Here is a 24697-nt window from a genome sequence, read left to right as displayed (position 1 = left end):
CAGCTTCCAGAGGTAGCTCCCTCCCCCCAGACACCCACAGGGTTTGCTCCCCCACCCCTTCAAGTCTCTGCTCACAAGTCACCTCCTGGGTGTCCCTCACTAGACTTTTCAAAATTGTGGAATTTAAAAAGCCAACTATGCCTTCGTAGAACTCCTTATCTCCTTTCCCTGATTCTTCCACAGAAGACGCATCTATTTTATAAATTTTACTAATTTTATTTATCTCCATTAGAATAGTTTCATCTTCCCCTATTAGAATCAAAGCCCCATGTGGGTGGGGGTTTATATCCGTTCTTGATCCCTGCTGTACTCCTACTGCTAGTCAGTGCCAGCACACAGCGGTGCTCCGCAAAGATTTGCTGAATGAATGGGACTAATGGTTCCCTGGGTTCTCTTACCTAGGACAGTCATCACGGTCTTCATCAGCTTCATGGGTGCCCGCCGGCGGCTGATGGACCCGCTTGTGTGTGGAGACAGGACATTGGTTTTCCTCTTGACATACATGTAGATACGCAGGTACACCACAACCATGATGAAGAAGGCCACGAGGTTGGACACGGTCCAGAAAACGAGGTAACTCCTGCTGTAAATGGGGGCCAGGGAAGAGCAGGCTGAGATGTTGCAGAGGCAATTCCAGCCCAGTGTGGGGACCGCCCCCATGAAGATGGCGATGGCCCAGATCAGCAGGATGAGCAGCGTCACCCTCTTCTTGGTCAGGTTGCTGTGGACCCGCATCCTCATGATGGACATGTGCCTCTCCACCGCAATCACCAGCAGATTGGTCAGGGAGGCGGTCAAGCTACTGTCTAGGAGTCCCTGGCGGAGAAACCAGCGGTTGACAGACAAAGTTTTGGAAACTGGGCCGGTGTGAAACATCAGGAATACATAGGCTATTCCAGCAAAGAAGTCTGCGGCAGCTAAGTTAGCCAGCAGGTAGTAGAACGGGAAATGAAACTTTCTGTTTTTGATCACTGCTGCGATGACTAGAGAATTGGAAAAAAAAATAAACAGGCAGAAAAACGTCCCAACACACAAGACAATCACGAGCTTCGTTCCTGCCCACTCATCAGCAGTGTCGGTGTTGCTCCTATTATAAAAAAAGTCCATCTGCTTGTCGTAGTGACACTCATTCATCGTGGAGAAGAACCAAACATCCTAGAGAGAATTGAAAGAAGAAACAAACATCACTCTTTGTAAGATCAGTCACTTAACCACCACTTGCTACTACCAAACCCCTTCTTCTGGCTAGCTCCGTCAATCCTTCAGGTCTCAGCGTAAATGTCCCTGTGACATTTACAGCCTCTGACCTCCTACCACACCACTGTGCGCACTTTAATCGTCTGTTTCCCAGGTAGGGTGCAAGCTCAGTGAAGGAGGGTCTTGCTCACCATGATAATAACCCCAGGATCCAGCCGCCCTGTCTGACTCATGACAGGTGCCTGCTGAATGAATGAATGAGCACGGAGGCATCCACAGGCCACAGGTCCTGCCCTGCAAATCCACTCTGCATTGGTAATAATTACAACACTGTATGTTAAGGTGCTCTCCTGGCTTCCAGTTCATTTCTTATTTATAGGATATATTCATTAATCAAGGGCAGGTTGGTGATTCTAAGTACATTCTTGCCAAGATAATGGGGGTTGGATTACTGCTCACATAACCAAATGGTTTCCCCCAAGAGATCAATTTTCCACCACTTCTGATTCTCCTTTTGCCATCTTTTGGTTTCAAGCTACAATTAGAATACTCACTTATGAAGCCCATGCTGGAGGGATGGAGAGTCTGGTGTTAACACCTCTTCCTTACTTTTTGTTCACTTCTTCTTTACAGTCTCCTAAGCCAAACTGAACCAATGTGAACTTGTTTATTGGATTTTCTAGCACTCTTCCACATGGCAGATTTGGAGTTTGGGCGGATGTCCAACCCAACGTGGGAGTTACAACATAACTACCAAGCGAGGACAAGTCCTTATGACATATGTCTGAAAGTGGACCTTATGTCTGAAACGTCATGCAGACAGGGAGGATACTAATCCTCTCACTCAAAGATCTCTTGCCCCCTAAAGTGAGGGAATCTCACCAGGGAAAAGTGAGCTGGGTGGAGACGCTAAGGATGCCCATCTATCTGCGCCCAGTGAAGAAAAACAAGTGTTCTGCCTCACAGCAGTCTGGGGCCATCCTACCAAAGGAGATGGGTTTTAGGGCCAGGTCTTCTAGGTAGAATGATTGTGGGCCCCTTAGAAAGAATGAGGCTGCACTTATTCCCTGGAGAATCAGAGATCCAGTAGGCTCAGGAGCTGAGCAGCCCACTGGTGGGAATAGCAGAGCTCTGATAGCAAAAGCTTAGTAGAAATCCCCAGCTTCTTAAAGTTCCTGCAAATTCTGAAATCCAATACTACATCCAGAAACAGGATAAGCAAACCAGATAACGATTTTAAGTAGTACAAAATAGAAATGGATCTCAGACAATCTTCTTTTTAATTTATATTTTAATGGTATAATGATACTTCTAAATGAATTAAATATTGCCTCTCTGCCCTAGCAAATGGGAGGTAAATGACATTTTATATGCTTAAAATAAATAAACTGGGAGCAGTCTCAAGAGAAAAATGGTTCCACTGCCTTTCAATTACAAAGAAAGGGACTCAATTTTAATAATGACTAAACAGAAATTATCCTCTTTGGCAGACAGTCGCCAACATTTTACTGTAAATATAAAATAACTTCAAACAAGAGGCCACTATATCATGTATCTATACAATATCATGTTTTGCCAAATTAAAATTACAAATAGTATGATAACATTAATAACTTCAGAATAGTCCATTATATGAACATACCATACTCTACTTAGCTAATCCTAAATGCTGGACATTAAGGGTCTTTCCAGAATTTCACTTTAATAAGCAAGGCTACATTCTTGTGCGTTATTCTTTACAGACTTCCCAATTATTTTTTAGGAATGGCCCATAGATTTCAAATTAAGGTTAAGGATATAAATTTATTGAAAGGTTTCTGATATATCTTCTTGTTAAGCCGTACTTGAGAGAGAGTATGTTTTAATTTCGCAAGCAGAAATTGAGAGTTAGATAGAAGGCACTAACCTAGCAAAATTCAATTTAAATATACAAAGAGAAAAATATAGCTTTTGACCACTTTGAGAGCATATAGAAACACAGGACAAAGAATCTAAGAACTACCTGCTTTGATCTAAATGTTTATGTCCCTCCAAAATTCACATTGAAAGTTAATCCCCATTGTGACGGTATTAATAGTTGAGTCTTTGGGAAATGAATGGGATTCGTGTCCATATAAAAGAGGCCTAAAGGAATTTGTGAGCCTTGTTTAGCTTTTTTAGGCCATTCTACCATGCAAGGACACAGTATTTGCCCCCTTCTGCCATGTAAGCCCTCACACAGACACCAAATCTACTGGTGCTTTGATCTTGAACTTCCCAGCCTCCAGAACTGTGAGCAGTAAATTTCTGTTATTTATAAATCACCTAGCCTGAGGCATTTTTCTTATGGCATCTAGAACCTTCTAAGACACCACATGAGAGATTTTAATAATACAATTATCTGTGCTTTCACTAATGAAAAATAATTTATATATTTTATTTTATTACATGCTCCAGATATCTAAAAGAAAGACATTTTTAACTTAAAAGTTACATTATTCTTAACAAATATATTAGAAACATCAAGATTAACATATCACAAAGATATCAGAATTAAGATGCCACAAAAAATACTGTTAAAATTTTCCCAATTTTCTTCTGAAGGGCATCTTAAAATTTTAGTTCTTAATATCTGTTTGAATTTGTAATGACATCACAAAATAAAGCCTCCATGAAGGAAGATTACTTTAAAAATCTTCAAATTCAATTTTCCCCCCGGAAAATCAAAATGGCATATTCTTAGACATGTTTTAGCAAAAACTGTCCTGAGACTGCAAAGCAGTTTCATGTTACAAAGTTAAGCTATCACAGAACAACTATGATTAGCCAGAACTTTCTCTAAGCCGCTCCCTACCCCAAGTCCAAGATTCTATTTTGGGGAGAAACAGGTAAGGAGGACAAAAATGTTTATATAGGGAATTGATTTTAAAAATACATGTAATATTATGCAGAAAATGGAAATCATGCTCCCTATAAACTTGGGACAATACACTTATAAGAAAAAGCTCATGTCATTGTTTTAATAACAAGTACAGTTGAACCTTTATAAGTTGACCACCCAAGGGACTGTAACCAACTGGTCAACATACAAAGGTGGTCAACATAAGGAACTAGGCCCGCTGTACTGATAGGTACATGTAGTACATGTCTGGTTTATGAAATTTGGGTCAACTTAAGGAAGTGGTCAATGTAGACAGGTGGTCAACTACGGAGGTTCTATTATAATTATACACACACAAATATTGATCATCATGGTCAAAAGGTATAGAAAAAAGATGATAAAAAACTCCCAAAATGTAAATAGTTCATTAACAATAGTAGAACTGTGGGTCATTTAAAAAAAAAAAAAAAAAAAAAAAAAACCTCTTTCCAGCTTTTTTTTTTTACATTGCATATTTCCTGAAATGAGTAAATAAATAAACACTATCTTATAAATTCTTAGGAGCACACATTCTAACTAATGTAATCTACCTTTATTCTACAACTAACTATAGCTCTGAAAAATCAAAATTAATGTTCTAAGGGAAAGTCTCAACGATTAGCATTCCTGAAGCTTCACATGCTGAAACCCGTCCATGTCTGGACATAGCTATTCACATAATTTTCACCAATTTGCCTACAAGACACTTCCTAATGCCATCATCTCAGAGCTCCAAAAATGAGTAACTCATAGTTTTATGAATTTGACTTAGTACTTTCGATTTTTTTTTCTTCTGCCATATGGTACCAAATTTGCTGATAGTCTCCAGTACTTATCAACTAAAAATCAGCATCTTTTCTTAGCTGAAAATCATCCAAAACTTTAGCAAGTTTATAACAAATGACTGATTTCTCAACTCTTGCCCTCCTTTTTTTTTTTTTTTTTTTGCAGTTTTTGGCCGGGGCTAGATTTGAACCTGCCACCTCTGGTATATGGGGCCAGCACCCTACTCCTTTGAGCCACAGGCACCACCCCAACGCTTGCCCTCTTTTAAGCCTTAAAACATGATTCTATGATGTTGACCACCCAAGGGACTGTTTCTCCCCCTTGATGCCCCTGTTGCACTTAAGCCATTTCACTACTTTATTTTTCTTTTCTTACAGCATTTATTTTCAGTAAATTAATAAGTTATTCCAGTCCTAGCCTAAACATCTCCCCAATCAAAGCAGCCTGGCTGCTCTGTTCTCAGAGACCCCTGTGTTAACCTCATCAGAGCCACTCAGTAGCTCATTTGTTCCCCAGTATTTTCTTTTATGCGTATGTATTTACCTAAGTCTCTCTCCCACCCCCAGACTGTTCTACTCTGGCAGAGCTGGGACTCACCTATTATGCTCCCTTCTATAACATCAGCATTTATATAGTGAACTGATCTCTGCCCTACACTACCTCTTCTCCTCTAAAATGAAAAAGTTCAGCTAAATGCCTCTGGTGACTTACACATGTCAGCCACTAAGTATGACAACTAGAGAGCTCTGTCACTTATTAACTATGTGTTCTGTGGTAGGTTACATATTATTTCCACCTTATCATTACTATATCTAATAACTAACATTTGCATGCTTACTCTGTGCCAGGTGCTGTGTTAAACATCTTATGTGGATTATTTCACTTAATTCTCCCAACAGTGATATAGATACTATCATTATACCCATTTTGCAGATGAGAAAACTGAAGCCCTCTGGCCTGAGGACACACAGCTAGGAAGTGGGAGCTCCTGGACTCTGTTTAGGCAGCCTCACTTCATAGCTCAAATGGTTACCTGAAATGTTATGTTTTCTCTCCATGGGCACATAAAGCACCAGCCAGAACCAAGAGCTATAGTTATATTTACAACAACTATAGAATTGCCAAAATAGAATGGGCTGATCAAATCACATTCAGTCTGAACCATACTATAAAACACTGGGGGCGTTCTAAATAACCTTTGGTCTTTTCTTTTTTTTTCTGAGAAGGGTAGAAAAGAGACTTCGTTTCTGGAAATAAGTTTTCCACGTTTATGGTAAATAGAACACAGTGTGGTCAATTTCAGGACCAGGTTATTGTTGCTCAACTTCTGCCAAGTCTCAAGCTGTTTTTTGTTTGTTTGCTTGTTTTTATACTCAGAGTTTAGAGGATTTGATAGTTCTGACCCAGAAACAAAAGATGCTAAACCTTGGAGTGATTACCACAACTTCAAACTTCAGTAATTTAGGACTTCATAAAATGATGGTTTAGAAAGTCTATATGTGGAATCCAAATGAAAACTTCACGAGCAAGGCTTTCATTTAGACTCCCAAACTCGCTTCTCTGAAAAAAATGTCCAGCCAGCCCAGAATGTGGAAACAATTATGAAAATTAAGACATTTGAAAACCACTCAAGCGGCTTTTATTTCTAGCTCCATCTTAGGAGACAAGTTGCTGCCTGGCCTTTTAGATGGATTTCAGTAATACTCTTCTTCCTCCTGGGAAGAAGCATGGTGCATCAAAGACAAGGTCAGTGGACTCTGGGCGTATTATCTTTCTCTATGGTTCACAAATGTAGACCAGTCCTCTCCTCTCTGAAACCCCATCCAGATGGGAGTTAGTTGGATGTAAGGTTAGTTGGTACCCTAGTGACCCATCCTGCATAAGCAATCACGTTTGTTCATTGAATTATTTTTAATAATTCATGTTAATGGAAAAACCAGGATAGCATGGAAGATTTAAATCCACATATCATCTCTGTGGTTCATTTTAGCCATTAGTTTCAAGGCCTTCGCCCTTGCTCTTCCCCCTGCCCAGAGGCTCTTCCCCAGGTCTCCCGGGATCACTTCTCTACCTCACTCCTGCTCACATGTCTGTTCCTCAGAGATTTCTGCCCTGACACACTTAAGCCATTTACACTGCTTTATTTTTCTTACAGCATGTCTCACTCCTGGACGCCGTCTACTTGGAATTATGATTGCCTCACCAACTAGAATGTATATTTAGGAAGGAGGCAGGAACGCTGGGGTGCTATGTGTATCCCCAGTGCCCGCAACAATGCCAGCACACGCAGGCCTCAGTAAACACTTGCAAAATGTGGAATTAAATGAAGTCTCCCTGTGTGCTCACACACAGAGGCCCCCAACCTTCTACCCAAATGGAGGATGATTATGTTATCCTTTTTTTTCCCCAGTTTTTCTCAAACAGTTTAATAGCAAATAAACAAAGGAAGGTATCATACCTGGCAGATACAAAATGACTTTTGTCCATGTGTCTGTGCAATGTTATCCTTTCTAATTTGGCCTCATAACTCTTTCATTTTCCTGAGTACCATTGGATCTCAGTCCTGCCTAAGAACAGTAAGGAGTAGGGCTTACCACCCGAGAAGAACGGCATCCCCAGAGCCAACACGTCAGGGTGGTCTGAAGGACAGTCCCATAATAGAGACTCTCCCCTGTTAGCAAAGACACCAGAAACTAGGGCTCCTCTCCGAATAAAAGTTCAAAAGAAAGGGGGACCCAATGGCCAAAGCTAGAACAATTCAAGCAACAAAATAAAGCAATGTGGGATTATAACCCAGAGTATAAAGTGAATATGCAAGAGTCCATACTGACATCATAAATGACTGAGTCAAATAATAAATGCGAAAGAAGAGACAGATCTCTTGGGCATAAGAATCCCACGTAAATCAGACAGACAGTCCAGCCTACAGGAGGAGGAGCGTCACTCCCCAGTTCTTGTGTGTGGACTGCACATAGACCTTTCTTCCAAAGAGTACATGGTATTGGGAAGGGAGAGAAACTTGACCTTCAGCCAGACGCTCACTGTCGGTATCAGCAGCGCTATCAGCCACATTGCAGGTCTGTAATCCTGATACGATCACACTTTACCCTGTGCTCTTCTTTCCCCAAACCCATCACCCCAGGCTAATCATGAGAAAAATATCAGACAAACCCCAGTTGGGGAACACTCTACAAAATTCCTGACCAGTACTCCTCAAAACTGTCAAGATCATCAAAATCTGAGAAACTGTCACAGCCAAGAGGAGCCCAGGGAGGCATAACAACTGAGCATAATGTGTGCCCTGAATGGGATCCTGGAACACAAAAAGAACACTGGGAAAAACTAAGCAAAGCCGAATAAGGGGTGAATTTTAGTTAATACTAAAAATATGTCCACGTGAATTCATTAATTATAACGCACCTACCACATCAATGCCAGATTTAATAACAGTGGGTTCTGTAGGAAAGTGTATACCATAGGAACTCTCTATACTATCCACTCCGTTTTTCTGCAAATATAAAACTACTCTACAAATAAACATGAAAAATACTTTTAAATAGAAGAGGACGCTATTTATTCTACTCTACTGAAGCAATTTTAAAATAAATAAAGCCCCTGTGTTTCCTAAGCAGTTACTTTAATCTTGCTACTCAGAGGAGTAGCTTGCTCAAGGTTAAACTTAAACGAATATTGTCTGTGGTAGCATACCAGAAGCCTCTGATATTCTCGGATAACAATAATATGTTTATTTTCCTGGTGCTGGTTAAGGGTAGAACTGTCACAATGCTGCTTCCCTAGTTTAACACTGCAGATTACTTCTCTTCAGAAGGCTTTGCTGAAGTTTGGTTACTCTGTCTCTTAGGAGTGAATCTTAAACTCCAGCATCTAAAATTGTCCTCATCTAGATCTTCTGTTCTTCACATAGCACCAAAGTCTACGTGATGCTCTTTAGGAAAGGTTCCAAGGGGGACAGCCACACAGAGGGGAGACAGGCATACAGAGAGTGTGCTGGGGAAATGCGTAACACAAATGTGAAGGTGAAGTGACTCTGTCATCTTCAGCTCAGGGATGGTGACGTGCCGGGGAGGCCTGCGGTCTGAGCTTCGCAGAATAAACAGGTTATTGTGTCAGGGCAAGTTTACGATCCCTGTGGGCAGGGAGGACGGTCCATGGCACGCCAGGGCTCACCTACTGCTCTCTCTTCCCTATCAGTTAGGATTTACAGAAGGCCGTGGATATACACACAGCCTCTGCCCCAGGACTTGTTTAATAAACAACTATAATCAAAGATATTGTTCCCCAGATGTTCCTGATGACTGTCTTAAAGCTCTGTCAGGAAAGCAAACGTGAGAACATACAGAGCTAAAGTGGTGACATGCGGATTTAACGTGACTAGCAATTTCCCTTCGTTTATTCAAACAGAATGTAAAATTTTCGTTGTTTTTGCTGTATCTATTAGGAAATTTTAAGCTAAGTTATCTAACCCATTAGGTTACTAAGAAAACAGATACATTTTGTCCTTTGGCCTTCATAAAAGATGCTAATCAAAATGCTTAAAATATTATGTATAGCCATATATAACTTCCTATGTTCTATTATACAGTAAATAATCCTTAGACCATTGTGTGAGAACATTTCACTAACTTTACCATTTGAAGGACCCAAGAATGTCAACGTTTAAAGTGTGGACATTCAGAGCTGAAAGCACTTTGTCATCTGTAAATACATATTTTGAGCAATTTCAATGTGTTTGCTTGCACCACGTGACTTCTGCCATGGTTTGACTGTGTCCCCCCAAGTTCATTGTGTTGGAAACGTAACAGTGTTGAGTGGGCAGGAATCTTAACAAGCAGATGAGCGCATGAATGCTGTTATCATGGGGCTGGATTAGCTATTACAGGAGAGCGTTCCTCATAGAAATGATAAACTTGGCCATATTTCCTCTCTCTGGTCTGTGTGCTCACGTCCACCTTCCACCCTTCTGCCCTTCCACCCTTGCCAGATGCCAGCACCACGCTCTTGGACCTCCCAGCCTCCAGAGCTATGAGAGATAAATTTATTTTCTTTATAAACTACTCAATCTGTGGCATGCTGTTATGGCAGCAGAAAATGGACTAAGACAATGTCTCATCAGAAGAAAATTCTATTTCTTTGCATTGTAAAGTAATTCAAAACAAAGTTTTTGTCCAAACCGTGTGTCCTAATTCCCCATGGTACTGCGTTCCCCTGCTTCTCCATTTTGTGGCCTGTCTCCTGCCTCTAGTCCTGGGGAGGATATTCAGGAGTCCCTGGCTCTCCATGATTTGTTCCAACAATCCCATTATCAGAGACAAGTCAACAGGGCTCTGCAGCGAGGCCTTCTTGCTTCTGGAAGTCACACCTGCCCAGGGTACTCACTGACTAAATCCTCACACTCTATGTAGAAAGGAAAATAATATTTTAAAAGCATGCATCTGTGGTGGGAAATAGTTCTTCTAATCGTGGCTTCAGAGATGCCAATGAAGAGCACTGTTACTGCTAGACAAACCCCTTCCCATCCTCCCTGCCTTCTTCTCCCACCCTGCACCTGTCTGGTAGTGAGGGTGGCCAGCTTGTAGAAAGGGCATTTAAATGCTGGGCCTGGTCCATCAGCTGCCCCCACCAGCTTCCCTCCCTAACCTTCTCCACTTGCCCTGTATTGGCCCTCAGGGACTCCTTCCTTGCTTTCCCCTTCTCCCTCCCGTCTGGGTTGCTGTGTAGCTGGCTTAGCCCCTGTCAGGCAGCCCTCTTCATACAGGCAGCCTCCACCTCTCCTCCCCTGGGCTTTCGGGTTGGGGGCTATTAACTGCTCTTCTGTTTCTAGTTCAAGGATGCTGCACCATAGCTTGTTGGTTTCTATGAATGCTCCCTTGCTCGATAAATAATAGCATCCCCCAACCCCAGTTACCAGATTGCCTCTATCACCTACTTCCTGTGGAACTCTGCAGATGTCTTGAAAAAGACATTGTAAATACAATAAAACCTGTAATTGGAGAAGTTATGTGTGATATGTTAACAGATTTTTCTAAAATATTTTAGAATTATCTAGTACATATATTTCCTAGTTATAAATATAACAGCGCTCAGTGAAGGAAAGAGAAATGACTCATGATCTAAGAGCAGAGACCCATGTCACAATTCTTTTGATGTCCCCAGTGTCCCCTCAAACATATCAAAACCCTTGTAAATTTCTCTGCACACAATGATTCAATAAGTAAGTGATTTACCCACGGTTATAGGAGTTATATAACACAGAGACGACAGCCCTGTATTCCAGTAGGTCCCTGCATACAGGAGTCTGCCTCAGAAACCTGCTTCAAAGTCATGCAGGCTCACTGCCAACTCTGTCTGTACTCCTGGTCTCGTATACCATGGAAGGCACGCGACATGAATTTAAGCGTTAATTCTAAGCAGTAGCCAGGTTTGAAGCTGGACATCACAGAGAAGAAAGTGGTAGATTTTTCTTACAATGCCTGAAGGAGGGCAAGGGGTGATAACATCCTGAGCCCAGGAGCACTGCAGCCCCATGCAAGGCCAAAGCACTGCAGATGTGGCGACAAGAGCTACATCTGAGTGTGCACCGGCATTTCCAGTGACTGGGCATTTCCAAGGGGATGCTGGATAAGTGTTGCTCTCACAAAGCTCTACTGCCTACAGGCTTGGTGGAATTGCTATGAGGTCTACAACGGCAGAATGTTTTTAAATTCTGAGTATGCAAACCAGACATAGTCCCTAAGCAGACAAACAGGCATGGGGGCTCAGAGCACTGGCCAGGGGGGTCTCAGGACAAGCTCTTCCTATCCTACCACCAGCCTCATCACAGTTTTAACCTTTTTAACCTCTGCTGTACTACCTCCTCCTTCCAATCTGAATACTGGGGAGAGCTCAGAGGGAACCCTCAACTTTGGAACCTTTGCAACCTACACAATTGGAACTTTCACCCATGTGTTAGTGTAGGAGACAGAGCAGAGACTGGATGCAGGGGCCTGCAGAGTGAGTGCAGGTATTAAAATAAGCAATGCTCAGGCACAAGCTAATTACGGGGAGATGCTGATAACTGCAGGGAGAACCAGCTTCAACCGGCTTGTCAGCTATCTCCGTCACCTTACATGACCTTTGGCTGAGTAGAACAGCATTTACATTGAGGTTTTAAAATTTCTCTACCCTTAAAATCACCACGACAGTTCCAAAACAACCACATCGAGTATGAAAATGAGAGGGAACCCAATTCTAGGAATTACTCCCCAAATTCTTAATAAAAGCGAACCCCTTAGCCTTGAACTGGCCTCCCCTCAACTAGTAAGACCTCAAAGGACTAAAAGCCACTTCTTGGACAAGCTGCTTTTTTGAAGCCTGCTCCCTCTCTTACTTGAGAGAAAGTGTACTTTTACTCTCAGCCTATCGATAAAAAGCTGCTTGCTGGGCTTACACGGTGCATCCTGAAATTCTTTTCTCCCGACAGTCACCAAGAACCTGGAAAAACCTCCACGCGGGAGCCACCAACACAGGTATACATTGATTCTCCTAAAGCAGCTTTTTAATAACTAGATTCATAGTTAGCACTGGTGGTTTGGGGGGAATCCCATATTGCACTAGAAAAGCATTCTCTGCCACATGTCAGCTTTTACCCACCAGACCATGAGCTTTTTAAGGGCAAGAACAGTTTCTCACTCATGTTTTTGCACAAGTCTAGGGGCATGTGGTCGATGCATAACTAATGTTCATTGATGTGTTCCTAGGTGGGTTAGTTTCAGTTAGTTGGTTGGAAATGGAGGCTACGAAAACTTGATCACATTGTATTCAACAGCGCTTGGGAGATACAGTTGGAGAAAGAAAGTATAGGCGACTCTTTATGAAAAATTGGCTGAGAAATACTTGTACCTCTGCATGGCATTCAACATACTATTATTAGATATTTATTTGTCTTAATCTCACTTCTAACCTTGTTGGAAGAGCAGTGATACCCTTCTGTCTCCCTGATTTTTGAACCAGAGTACAGAATCTAACTTGGAGTAGACATAATTTTTTTAATGTGTTCAATCTGACTGAATAATTCTCAAGAGCTCTCTTTGCAGTCCTCAGTTTCTTTGGTTTTACTTGGAAGTTGTTAATAGTTCCTCCCTCCTTGAAACTCCCATCCCACCGCCTCGGTGTCTCAACTTACCTGGTTCACGCCCCACGGTCCTCTGCAGGCCTATATTTTGTTCTTCTCCCAGCCTTGACGCGTAGACACTCCTAGACTTGGTTTTCAGCCCTCGCTTCTTTTCCCTCTAAATTCTTTTTTTTTGCAGTTTTTGGCCAGGGCCAGGTTTGAACCCATCACCTCCGGCATATGGGGCCAGTGCCTCATTCCTTTGAGCCACAGGCACCGCCCCCCTCTAAATTCTCTTTCACCCAAAACACTATCGCTTAAATTTTTTTCTCTATATGAATGATTCTCAAATAATTGCCACAAGCTCTAATGCTCTCAAGCCTTCGCTCTCCCACGAAGCTCCCACTTGCATGTCAAACCCCCCATATGCCTTGGAGAAAACAAGAAGTCACCACGTGTGGTCTCTGCAACTCTCAGCCTCCCTCAGCTCACCTGTTGGAGATGATGGGGCCACAATAAGGAATAAGGTTTCAAACTTAAAGACCAAACTTTCCACAGAGAGGTAAGATGATGACTTCAGGCCTCACCAGCTGTTTGTAGCTCAGCATTAGCACGTTGGCAGGGGGGGGTTGGAGTTGGAAAGCCTCCTACCTGCACTGGGCGGGACCTTTTGTTCCCCTCTCTGGTGCTCTGCTTGCTTGGGCTCAGGGTAGACTAAAGGAGCTACTTTCGGCTCGGTGCCCATAGCACAGAGGTTGCAGTACCAGCCACATCCATCAAGGCTGGCAGGTTTGAACCGGGCTGGCCCAGCTAAACAACAATGACAACTGCAACCAAAAAAAAAGAGCCAGGCGTTGTGGCAAGTGCCTATAGTCCCAGCTACTTGGGAGGCTAAGGCCAGAGAATCGCTTGAGCCCAGAAGTTTGAGGTTGCTGTCACCCACTCTACCAAGGGGTGACAAAGTGAGACTCTGTCTCCAAAAAAAAAAAAAAAAAAGTAGCCACTTTCCCTGATGACCCGCTGGGTCCCCACCACTACAGTGCTTCCTGCCTCTGGACCTGCTCCTGACCAGCCCTCTGGACGCAGCCTTGTGAATTCTGACTCAGCTCCAAACCTGGTATTTGGTTTCTGCATTTTTCCCTAAGAATGTCCTCAGCCTCTTCTGACTTAAACTCTCCGTTGTTAACATTCCCTAACCCTCAGGTTGCATGAAAGCACCAGCAGGACCTCGGACGCCATTCTAAGAAGTACTATTCCACCTGGTGCGATAGTGAACCCACAGCTGTTCCAACTCATTTTCCCCAATTAAACATTGCCCTGTGACTCCTCTTACCCTGTGTGTTGTAACTTAGCTGTGTGTTCTATACACAGACTGCTAGAGGGTGTCCTCCCTTTCTCACGGAGTAACAGACTTACAGCTGGGCACGTGGGCGGGCGCTCAGCTGGTGGCTCCATTTCCCAGCCTCCTCGCAGCCAGCAGGGCCGGGTGACCAAGTTCTGGCCAATGGAATGTGAGGGGAAAGGAAGTGTACCCCTGCCGGTCAGTGCCAAGGCTCTGGGGGACACCCCTCTGTGCTATTTTCCTACGTGTAAGTTGGGCCACAAACAGGCATGTGATCCTACTCCCTGAACGAGTTTCCATCAAAAAGAAAATAAGCCCAGGAACGGAGAACCAGCACGGAAGGAACGTTCACAGCAATCGAACTTTTCTGTGATGGGAGTGCTTGTCTCTGAACAGAGTGTGCACCCAAAGCAGTGGGTTTTGACAGAAATGAAGAAATAATTTCTTTAATGGAAATAAAGAAAACCTACCTTTAACCACAGGGAGTCTGAGATGCACCCTAGTGAATGGCAGAGAAAGATGAGAGGAGCCCATTGAACTTGAACCTCGCCTCAGCACTGTGGGCACGAGAAAAAGACAGACTTCTGTTTCCTTCCAGTCACTGTATTTGGGGGCCTCTTTGACTAAGAAGGCTGTAGCTGTATGTGAAGGAGTTGGAAATAACTAGAACATGAGCGTATGTTGGCTGCTCCTGGCAGCTCTTTGCAAGATACAAAGAAAAGAGCTCAGGCAAGAATTGTTTGTACTTTGTAAGCAAAGGTGGGAAGGAATGGCAGCATCCTGAAACTGAAGGCCTTGGAGGATCAGAAATGTCCACTGGTCCTGTAACCCCAAAGAGAGGCAAATAGTATGACAGAGCCTTCCCAAAGACCCCGGATGAGCTGCCGCTGCGGACAAAGGGTGTTTGCCCTGCAGCGACAATCAGAGCCAGGGTGAGCCTCCCACCCGAGTCCACATTTCAGAGGACCCCAGAGTGAACACTGCTGTAGAAAGGACTAGAGAGACAGGCCAAGTCAGGAAATACACATGCTTGAGAACTTGATCCAGAATGGAGTTCGGATGTGGTAACTGGAGTGTGGAACTGACTAGCAGCAAGCAGACCACAGCCTTAACGTTTTTAAGGAACTGTATTGCCAGGGAAGCCACCACGTGGCCTGAAAAGGGCCATGTTTGTTCCCCCCCCAAAGAGCACACACATTCCACTACCATTTCAGATGGTCACAGAGGATAAAAAAAGCAAGCAAGGACTTCTCTGGGACAAAGGCAGGGCCTCTCGGAGGCCCCTGGCAGAAAACAGAAGCAGCAGGTACCAGCCACTGCACTGGCAGGTGGGGGGTCTTAGTAACTCCTGGCCGGCAGGGCTTCATCATCTTTGTGCTCCTGTGAATACTGAGTGTTTCCAATTCTCCTGAATGGAGTTTTTATCGTGGTTTTCTTATTGCTACTCTTCCATCATATAGTGGCTATTTATCAGTCAGAACAAAGAAAGGAAAGGACATTTGAATGTGGGTATTTTTTGCAAAGGTTAGAGGAGGGAGAGAAAGACCTATGGGGTTCTGGGGTAACCAATACCCTTCAGGGAGAGCACTGCACTCTGTGATGTACAGTGGGGGCAGGATGGTGAGGGGCATTGGCATCAGCTGGGCCTGGGCACAGATGCAGGCACATCACTTTCAGCTGATCTGGCTCTCACCTGGCACACCACTGATCTAGCCAGAGCCTTTCCTTTCTTCCCTAAAAATGGCATAATCACAAGGATGGCCACGTAGGACTGTTGAAATGTTTAAATGAAAGCAATACTTCTAAAGTATTGTAGTAAGGTTCATATGAATTGCTCAATAAAATGGTAGATAGTACCAGAAGGTTAGATGACTCAAAATTTCTGAAAAACTCAGTGAAACATACAACTGGCATTCTGTGAGATTACCTGTTCATGCTTTGATACCTCAATTTAACAAGGAAGGATGACACAGTCACTTTGAAACTACACTAAAAAAACTATAGACCAGGAAAGAATTTCCCCTGCCTTAGGATGGGCTCAGAGGCACAGTGACTAAACTTCTGACACTGCCACTCCCCCCACATACTGCTGCTTGAAACAAAGCAGGGAAGCCAGAGGGCAAAGGGGGAAGAGGAAGGAAGGAGAACAGAGGCAACCTAGTATGACAGAACACAGGATCCTGATTCTGGGTTCAAATACTAGCAGATAAGCAGGAGAGGAGAGTGGTGTGGCCCTCACAGCTAATATCACACTCAATAGAGTAAAAGGGAAAGCCTTTCCTCCAAGATGAGGAACAAGGCAATACGCCCACTCTTGCCACTTCTATTCAACATAGTACTGGAAGTCCCAGCCAGAGCAATCAGACAAGAAAAATAAATAAAAGGCACCCAGATTCGAGAAGAAGTAAAGTTATCTCTGTTCACAGATGACAGCATCTTCTGTGTAGAAATCACCAAAGACCACACCAAAAACCTGTTAGAACAAATAAACTAATTCAGTAAAGTTGCAGGATACAAAATAGACATGCAAATAATCAGATGCATCTCTATGTATTGACAAACAATCCAAAACAAGAAATTAGGAAAACAATTACATTTACAGTAGCATCGAAAAGAAAAAAACTCTAAGAAATAAACAAGGAAGCAGAAGATTTGTACACTGAAAACTACAAAACACCCATAAAAGAAATTTAAAAAGACACAAATAAATGGAAAGCTATCTCGTGCTCATGGATCAGAAGACTTAATGTTAAATATCCATTCTACCCAAAGTGATCTACAGATTCAATGCAAGCCCTGTAAAAATCTCAAGGGCACTTTTACATAAATAGAAAAAAATCCTAAAACTCCTGCGGAATCAGCAAGGACCCTGAATAGCCAAAACAATCATGAGAAAGAAGAACAAAGTTAGAGGGTTCCCACTTCCTTATTTCAAAACATATTTTAAAGATACAGTAATTAAAATGGTATGGTGCTGGCAGAAAGACAGACACCTAGACCAATGGAACAGAATACAGAGCCCAGAAATAAATCTATACATATATGATTAACTGATCTTTAACAAGGGTGAGATAATGTCCAATGGGACAAAAAACAGGCTTTTCAACAATTGGTGTTGGGAAAATCGGATATCCGCTTTCAAATGAGCACGGCCTCTGGGCCCAGTCAGCCTGAGTTTAAAGCCTTGCTTACCAAAAAGCTAGTTAGTTTTCTCACCTAAAAAATGGGGATAATCATAGTTAACTTCTTCTTAAGGTTGCTGGGAGATTCAAATAAAATGCTTAGGTTAGCCTATGAGATGGAGTTCTAACTTAATTATTGTTATTCAAATGAGACCTAAGAAATTGAGTCTTATTTTCCTTTGTTGTAAAAGGGAGACAAGATCTAACTTGTCAGGTTATTGGGACAAAGTGAATCACATGGTAAGTGTAAAGTTCCCTAGTCCACTCCCGGGTCTAGAGGAGTCAGTGAAAGTCCAGGAAACTTCAGAGGTGAGGGACGAGGGGTCCCCAACAGAGGTTATTGATAAGGGATGACCAAAGGAGGGATCCCCTCCCTCAGAATGGGTGGGTCACCAGAACAACAAGCCCAAAGCCAAGACCTTCTCTCCACTACCATCCTGTTCTGGGCCACTAGCTGATAATTTTCACCGCCACTGAAAACATTTAGTTCTGGGTGAATATGTGTAATCAGGAGAGAGGGGTTAGCCAGCTGGGTGGAAAACTTGATGTTTAACATTCTAAGTATATTATACTTCCTCTCAACCACTGCGTCAGGATCTTAGAATCACAATACATTCATTGATATCTCACTGAAAAAAGTTCTCAGGGAGTTCACATCTCTTTCCCCCACTTGATCCCATGGTGGGCAATGTAGCATTCTCTGCTTCACAGAGAAGACAACTAAAAATGGGAGACTGATTCACTTGGCCAGCTCCCACCCCCCGGCCCAGGCCTTTTTTCACCACAATGACCACTGGAGCCTCTTTTGGGTAGGAAATTCTCCTCCTCCTGCCCTAGCTCCCCCTGAGAAATGGAAGAGGCATATTTTCTCTCCATAATAACATTAATGCCTTTTGCAAAAATTTACTGATTCTAGAAGAAATATAATCTGATTGTGGTAAATATGAATAAAAATTTGGAAGTGCATCTCTCTAGAGTTTCTGACAAGAGTGTATGGGGGGAAAGTCCATATAATCAAATGAAAATATTAGAATAAAACTTTAATTACATGATGGGAAACAGAAATGACTGGTCAGTTTGTGTGTTTCAGAGAGAGCTCAAAAGAGAAGAAACTCAGTTTCCATCTACCCTTATGGACAACGCAAATTAACACCTTTCCCTGAGACATTTTTTTTATCCTACAAAATAGTGTATCAGTTGAAATAGGTCACAGACTTCATTATCTGACTATAAGAAACTAGGGTGGAAATGGACTGAAAAAGACTACTAATCTGCTCGGAATCCATCGAAATTTAACCTTGCTACTCCTTTTCACTTCTCTCTGTTGGGTATTCCTGGAATTTGCACAAGTGGCAAGCTGGAGTGGTCAAGTTCCACTGGTTCTGTTACAGCAGATTTTACCCATCGATTCTTCTCATCCCCGTCCAGTTAACATGTCCTCACTGATCATAATACACAAGACAAAGACAGAAATGTACACGAGTAAAGATGTGAAAGGCCCTTAGGAAGCTCAGACTCTAGAGCAGCCAGGGTGAATCCTCTCCCCCTCCAAAGTTCACTGATGTTCTAATAGACTCCATATCTGGTTCCATGCTTTGTCTTCAACAACTAGATATTACCAGTGACTCTGAGCCTTAACTTTCCATTTCTAGCTCTCCTTAGGAAGTGAATGCTGCTGACTGGCCCACTGTAGCATGGTCTGAATCTGTCTGGGGACAGCTCCAGAATTCCTACAGTAAGTGGGCTTTGAAACAGCCTGGCTTAAAGGGAGACCAGGCACTTGCCTTAAAGCTTCATTCACAAGGTAAGTACACTACTTACATTTACATCAAATGTTTGCTTGGATGGCCTTGGGGTAAACTGGCAGGCTTATGAAGGGGCTACATAATATGCTCTCCAACCCCAGCCCTGTCACCTGCCAAGCCATCCCTTGATAACACCCATGAGTCTGCACATGGCTGAATCAAGGCCAGGGCTAATGGAAGCTCCAGTCTAGTGTCCCAGGGAACAATGAAGACAGGGGACTTGGTGATGAGTAATTAGAGGGGCTGATTAACATCCTTGGGAAGGAGTGGGACAGGCTGTATTGGGTGTACTGCCTCCCAGAATGACACTCAGTCTGGCTCAGCCTGAGATGTAAGAATGATTCACATCTGAGGTGGGGAAACAATGAGAAAGGCAGTGTCAGGGGTCATGGGCAAGGAAGGAGTTCAAGACAAGAGGCGGCCAGACAGGAAGCTAGAGGTCAGATACTTAGAGGCCAGGCAAGGAAGAGAAGAGGGGAGTGGAATACAGAGGGGGACATAGGCCTGGGGGATGATGAAGTTGATGAAGAACAGGTGTACAACCCAGGAGATCATCTGGGTTGACTATCTCAATGGGTTCTACTCTTCTGACTTGCCAGTTCAGGCAGGGAGCAACAAACATCTTTCAGACTGAATTAAATAATTATCTTAATTGTTTAAAGCAATGTTGAGCCAGGTCAGGGCTCTGAAGAGTGAAACGTAGGGGACCCAAGTTGTCAAGAAGGCTCAGGGGCCTGAGGATGGTATGGGTGTGCTCAATTCAACACCCAATATTGCCATCACCACTTTCCTCCTGACCTATGTGGGGGGTAGCGGGGAGTGGCTATCTCTTTGTCCACCAAGAATGGAGATGAGCAGACAACATGGGAAGTCAATCCTAAGACAGAATTAAAGCTTCTGTAGAACTCTGCCCTGTGCCTTTGATCATGCAGTATTAGGTAGTCTCAGTCCTGAAGTTTATCAGCCTCTTGTATTCCCCACAGAGAAGTTTCTCAACCTTTGGTACCATTTCCTCCTTGACGTCGAGTATGACATCAGCTGTTTGGAGGGAGGGATGTGGAGAGGCTGCAGGAATGCCCACTTAACACTCAGGACACCCACGTGGAAATCCTATCAGCCACAAACAGCCAGTGCCAAGAGAGCCTGCGTGGGATGGCCCCCACCTGGGTTCCCTGACTTTTTAATCCCAGCATTTACATGGCCTTTCACAGGGCACAACCTCTTCCACCTACATAATAACTTAATGGGATCCATCAACAACCCATGCAGATAAGTAAAAAAGGAATTACTATCTCCACTGTGTAAACTAGAAAACTGATTCACAGATGACAAGTAATATACAGAGTAATTTTGTATACAGTAATATACAAAAAAAGTCTACATACTTTAAATTTGTAATACTGTAAACTGCTGACAAAGGATCAAAGGATGAATACAAGTCATACTGAGTGTGTCTTGTAATTGCAGAAGTCAAACGCGACTAGAGTATTACAAATTTAACACCATTTCTTTTCTTTTTTTTTGAAGTGTGTATACATTTTTGGGCACCCTCTGTATTCAAGGTCTCAAGAACTCACAAAAGTGCAAGCCTAAGCCCTGTGTTACAAGTGCCTCTAGCCCATCATTTGCGTTTGTAAAAGCACAAACTTTCAGTGCAGGCAGCCCCTACCCTCTCCCCGACCTGTCGCATCCAGGGCAGGACTAAGTTCCAGGAGACTCCTCCAGGTACATACAGAATCCAGAACGAAGGACAAAGGATGGCCAAGGCTATAAAGGAGGAGGCTGGGCACCGGCAGGAGGAACAATGAAGGGAGGGTGAAAGGCTCATGACCAGGAAAGGAAAAAGCAAGTAAAAAAAGAAAATGCGCATTACATCTCAAAGGCACCCAAGGCTTGGAAAACTGTCTTTGTATTCTCCCCAAAACAATATGCATTTGCACTCATATACAAATCACAGTAGTTCAGTGTTCACATGGAGGAAGAGAAGGCAACTAGCATTTAAGAAGTAAGTACTTCCTGTATATCAGAAACCCTGCTAAGTGCTTTCTCTTCTAATCTTGGGAGGTGGATATTAACTTCATTTTTGTTTTTACAGATGAGGAAAGCCTAGACTACAACAAGAGCTGGTCTGACTGTAAAGCCCAGCTCTTCCCTTGATGCCGCATTAATAATGCCTTGGGCCTGGTCTCTGTCATTTAGAAGGTTGCAATCAGACTTAACCACTCTGTTGGGTATAATCACAGACCAGAAAGCATTTGAACTAATATGTACTGTAAGGAGAATGGCTAATGGGTAATTTGAGTTATCGGAATTCCCATTTGAGTTTTAGTGATTCCCTTTGCCCCAGCCCAAAGAAATAAGAGGTTGGGCCTAAGTTACAGTGAACTGGGCTCCTCGAAGAAAGCTGGGAATGTGGAGGAGACACAGGCAGCCTTGGGCGTGTACGGACAGCTGACTCTGGGTACTGTGCCTCAGTTGCCTGGCTGAAATGCCCTGTGTCCCTTGGTTCCTCTGTGCTCGTATGTGTGTTTTTGAAGAGAGAGTTAACATGTTATAATATCTCAAATAAGTTCTGATGAACATACAGAAGAAAACAATTACATATTTTAATCTTTTCATTTCTGTCTTCATTTACAGAAAACATATACAGACTTGTTCCATCAAACATCTTATCAAACAGCCAGCTACCTAAACCAGATATGATCAGATATAGACAGTCTGGCAGTGGATGTATGTATTGGCCAGATTTAGAGCAGTGGAGTGTCATCTGCAGTTAAATCAAAGCTACAAAGCTTTGAATTCTAAAGACAAATAAATAAACAAGAAAAATTTGCCAAAATGATATTTCCTAGTTACATGGTAGTGACAGTCACTGTGTTGTCCAGATGGTTAGATGTCCAGGTTTCTATATGATAACAGGTTCATACAGTCTCAAGTCCTGAAATTTATCTTAAATACACATCGCAGGGTTTGCTTACTGGTCTTTTAGAATGGTCTAGTATGTTTAGACAAGCACGGCATTAAAAGAACCAAGACTGTATATTCCTGACTGTACCACTTCTGGCCAAAAAGAGGAAAATTCCACTCCCTTCACTCAGATGAGCGCACACAATTGGACCAAATGTCTCATAGGAAGCCGGGTTAGCAACTATGGATAGGCCAGTGGAAATAGAGCTCTCAAGAGCTCTCCTTAGCAATACAAAAATCCATGCATTAATGCAATTCTGTACAGTGCCTGGAATGATCAGCTACTTGTAAAGGAAGGATCGTCTGTTTGTCACTGACGTTTACTTAATTCTCCGAGTTATGAGAAGCAACTAGGAACTGTGAGAAGTTGAGCGGCCCTTTACATCTAACGTGACATGCCAAGACCCGGAGGCAGAAGAGTGTTGAAACCACAATAACAAATTACGAAGGACACATTTCCTGGGCCTGCAAAAGATTTCAAGTGTTCTAACAATTACCTTAATAAGACTAAAATGTTTCCAATATTCACAGTCACTCCTCAAATTACATACTTGAGAAATTTCTAAGCGATTTGGGGAGTTGCAACTTGCTACTTGAAGCAAGAAAGTATCACCTCTACAGAACACAGCACTTTTGTCCAGTGGTGGTGAGGGAGGCCACGGGACCTTTCCAGCACCCAGCGCAACGCGGACTGTGTTACTAGTTCGCTAATAACTTTCCCCCACCATTGCACGGGGTGGAATTGGAGGTTGGGAGTGTTGTTCCCCTTGCTGCACGGGAGAACTTGGTTGTCTCCTCCGCACCGACGGCAGGAAGACCGGGTTTGCAAACAGCACCTGTGCGAGCTCCGGCAGCCGGTGCCGCGCTCCCGCGCCCCTGCGCTCGGCCCCCCAGCCTTCCGCACAGGCGGACGCAAGGCCGGTTTTGCATCCGGATGGCTTTTTGCAATCTGGATTGCTTTTTGGGAAACGGTGGGGAAAGGGCTAGATGCGCCACACGCCCGCCCTAGAGTCCAGTCCCTAGGGTGTGAAGTCGGTGCGGGACCCAGACTGCAACCAGGCAACCCGGCGAAGCCGCGGCGGGCCCGGCGGCGCCCCCGCGCCCCGGCCCCCCCGCGCGCCCCCCAGCCGGTCACGGCTCGCGGAACCCTCCCGTGCCCGGCGCCCCACTCACCGCTCACGCTCGCCCGCGCCGCCGAGCCCGGGAGCCGGGGCCCCCGCGGCTGCCGCATGCCCTCGGGGCCGAGCGCGACGGGGCGGCCGGGCGCCGGGCTCCGGCCGGGCGCCGACGAGCAGCGAAGTACGCGGCGGGCGGCCGGGCGGCAGGGCGCCTCCTCTCCAGCGGCCGCGGCGACGCGCCCCGAGCCCGAGGAAAGTTTGGCCGGGCGAGGGAGGGGACCCAGGGCCCGCGTCCCCGCCCTGCCCCGCCCTGCCCGGCGCGGCCGCAGTTCCCACGGGAGAGCGCCCCGCACCGGCCGGGCCGGGATGTGCGCGCGGGGCCCGCCGGAGCCCGGGGCCGGCTCTGCCCGAGACGCGCTCCTGCTGGCCTTTGGCCTTGTCCCGGGAGAGTGGCCCGCCCCGAGGGGAGAGGGCACCCACTAAAGGACCTCTTGCACCCACAGTCCCGACGGAGCCGTACCTCGGAGCTCCGTGCGAAGGTGCAGTCGCTCTGTCCCTCTGTCCCTCTGGCCTCGGAGGTTTGTTTGAAGTGGCTGCGGGAAGTGCAGCCCGCAACCGCAGCCAGCCCAGGCCAGGCTCATGCCAGGCCCAGACCCAGCTCCAAAAGAGGAACCGAGCTACTGGAGGGGGTAGGCAGCTCCCGGAGGCCGGGGGGCCCGCGGTGTCTCTAGGCACCTTTTTATTGCAGCGGGGGCAAAAAAAAAAAAAAAAATCTTGAAGGTTCATGTAAGAGGCTCCTTGGCCGCCCAGGGTAAATAGTCCGAGATAATTTGCTTTTCAAAGCTGAAATATAAAGCCTCCACTGACCCACCTTCGGTAAAGAAGAAAGATGCAAAGTAAAACAGAGGCCAGGATGGTGTTGTTCTGTCTGAATACTGCGAAGCAATACTAACAAGGTCACAGAAGTGCTCAAAGTTGGTCTTTCCCAGTGATCTCATAAGAGGGAGATACTGGGAAGTGACAAGTCCTCACTCAGGCTCCAAAAAGCCCTTGGAAAACACTGAGCGTGGTGTGCCCAGAGGTCTTCCAGGGGCCTGTGTGGTTCACTCATTCCCTCATCCTTGGTGCATTCAGCAAGAATATCGGGCCCTTCTGTGTGTCAGCTAGCAAGGACAGCCTAGGAAACAACCTGTCCGTCTGCCCCCACCCTACCATCAAAAAGACTGCTCTCTCTTAAGACAGTGTCTTCATAACGTTATAGTCCTTACAGGACGAATCTCAGCCCACAGAG

The 24697-nt window shown here is 44.5% G+C and overlaps 1 protein-coding gene across 2 annotated transcripts in view; it reads right to left on the bottom strand.

Annotated features, from left to right (window-relative positions):
- Window positions 1–23666, bottom strand: part of LPAR3 (lysophosphatidic acid receptor 3) — a 72151-nt gene extending 48485 nt beyond the window's left edge. The window contains exons 1-2 of one of the 2 annotated variants that reach the window (XM_003784189.2): window positions 23462–23666; window positions 399–1155 (exon numbers count right to left, since the gene is read on the bottom strand). In XM_003784189.2, the coding sequence (XP_003784237.1) occupies window positions 399–1134 (736 nt within the window). In that variant the 5' untranslated portion in view covers window positions 1135–1155; window positions 23462–23666. Of the gene's footprint in view, window positions 1–398; window positions 1176–23461 lie in introns of those variants that run through there. The other variant, XM_003784190.1, reaches the window with a different exon arrangement.
- Between the last annotated feature and the right edge of the window lie 1031 nt (window positions 23667–24697).

The sequence above is a fragment of the Otolemur garnettii genome, unplaced genomic scaffold (genome assembly GCF_000181295.1).
Source record: "Otolemur garnettii isolate 467f Iridium unplaced genomic scaffold, OtoGar3 scaffold00010, whole genome shotgun sequence".
Classification (NCBI taxonomy): Eukaryota; Metazoa; Chordata; class Mammalia; order Primates; family Galagidae; genus Otolemur; species Otolemur garnettii.
This window is presented reverse-complemented; position numbering and strand designations above follow the sequence as displayed.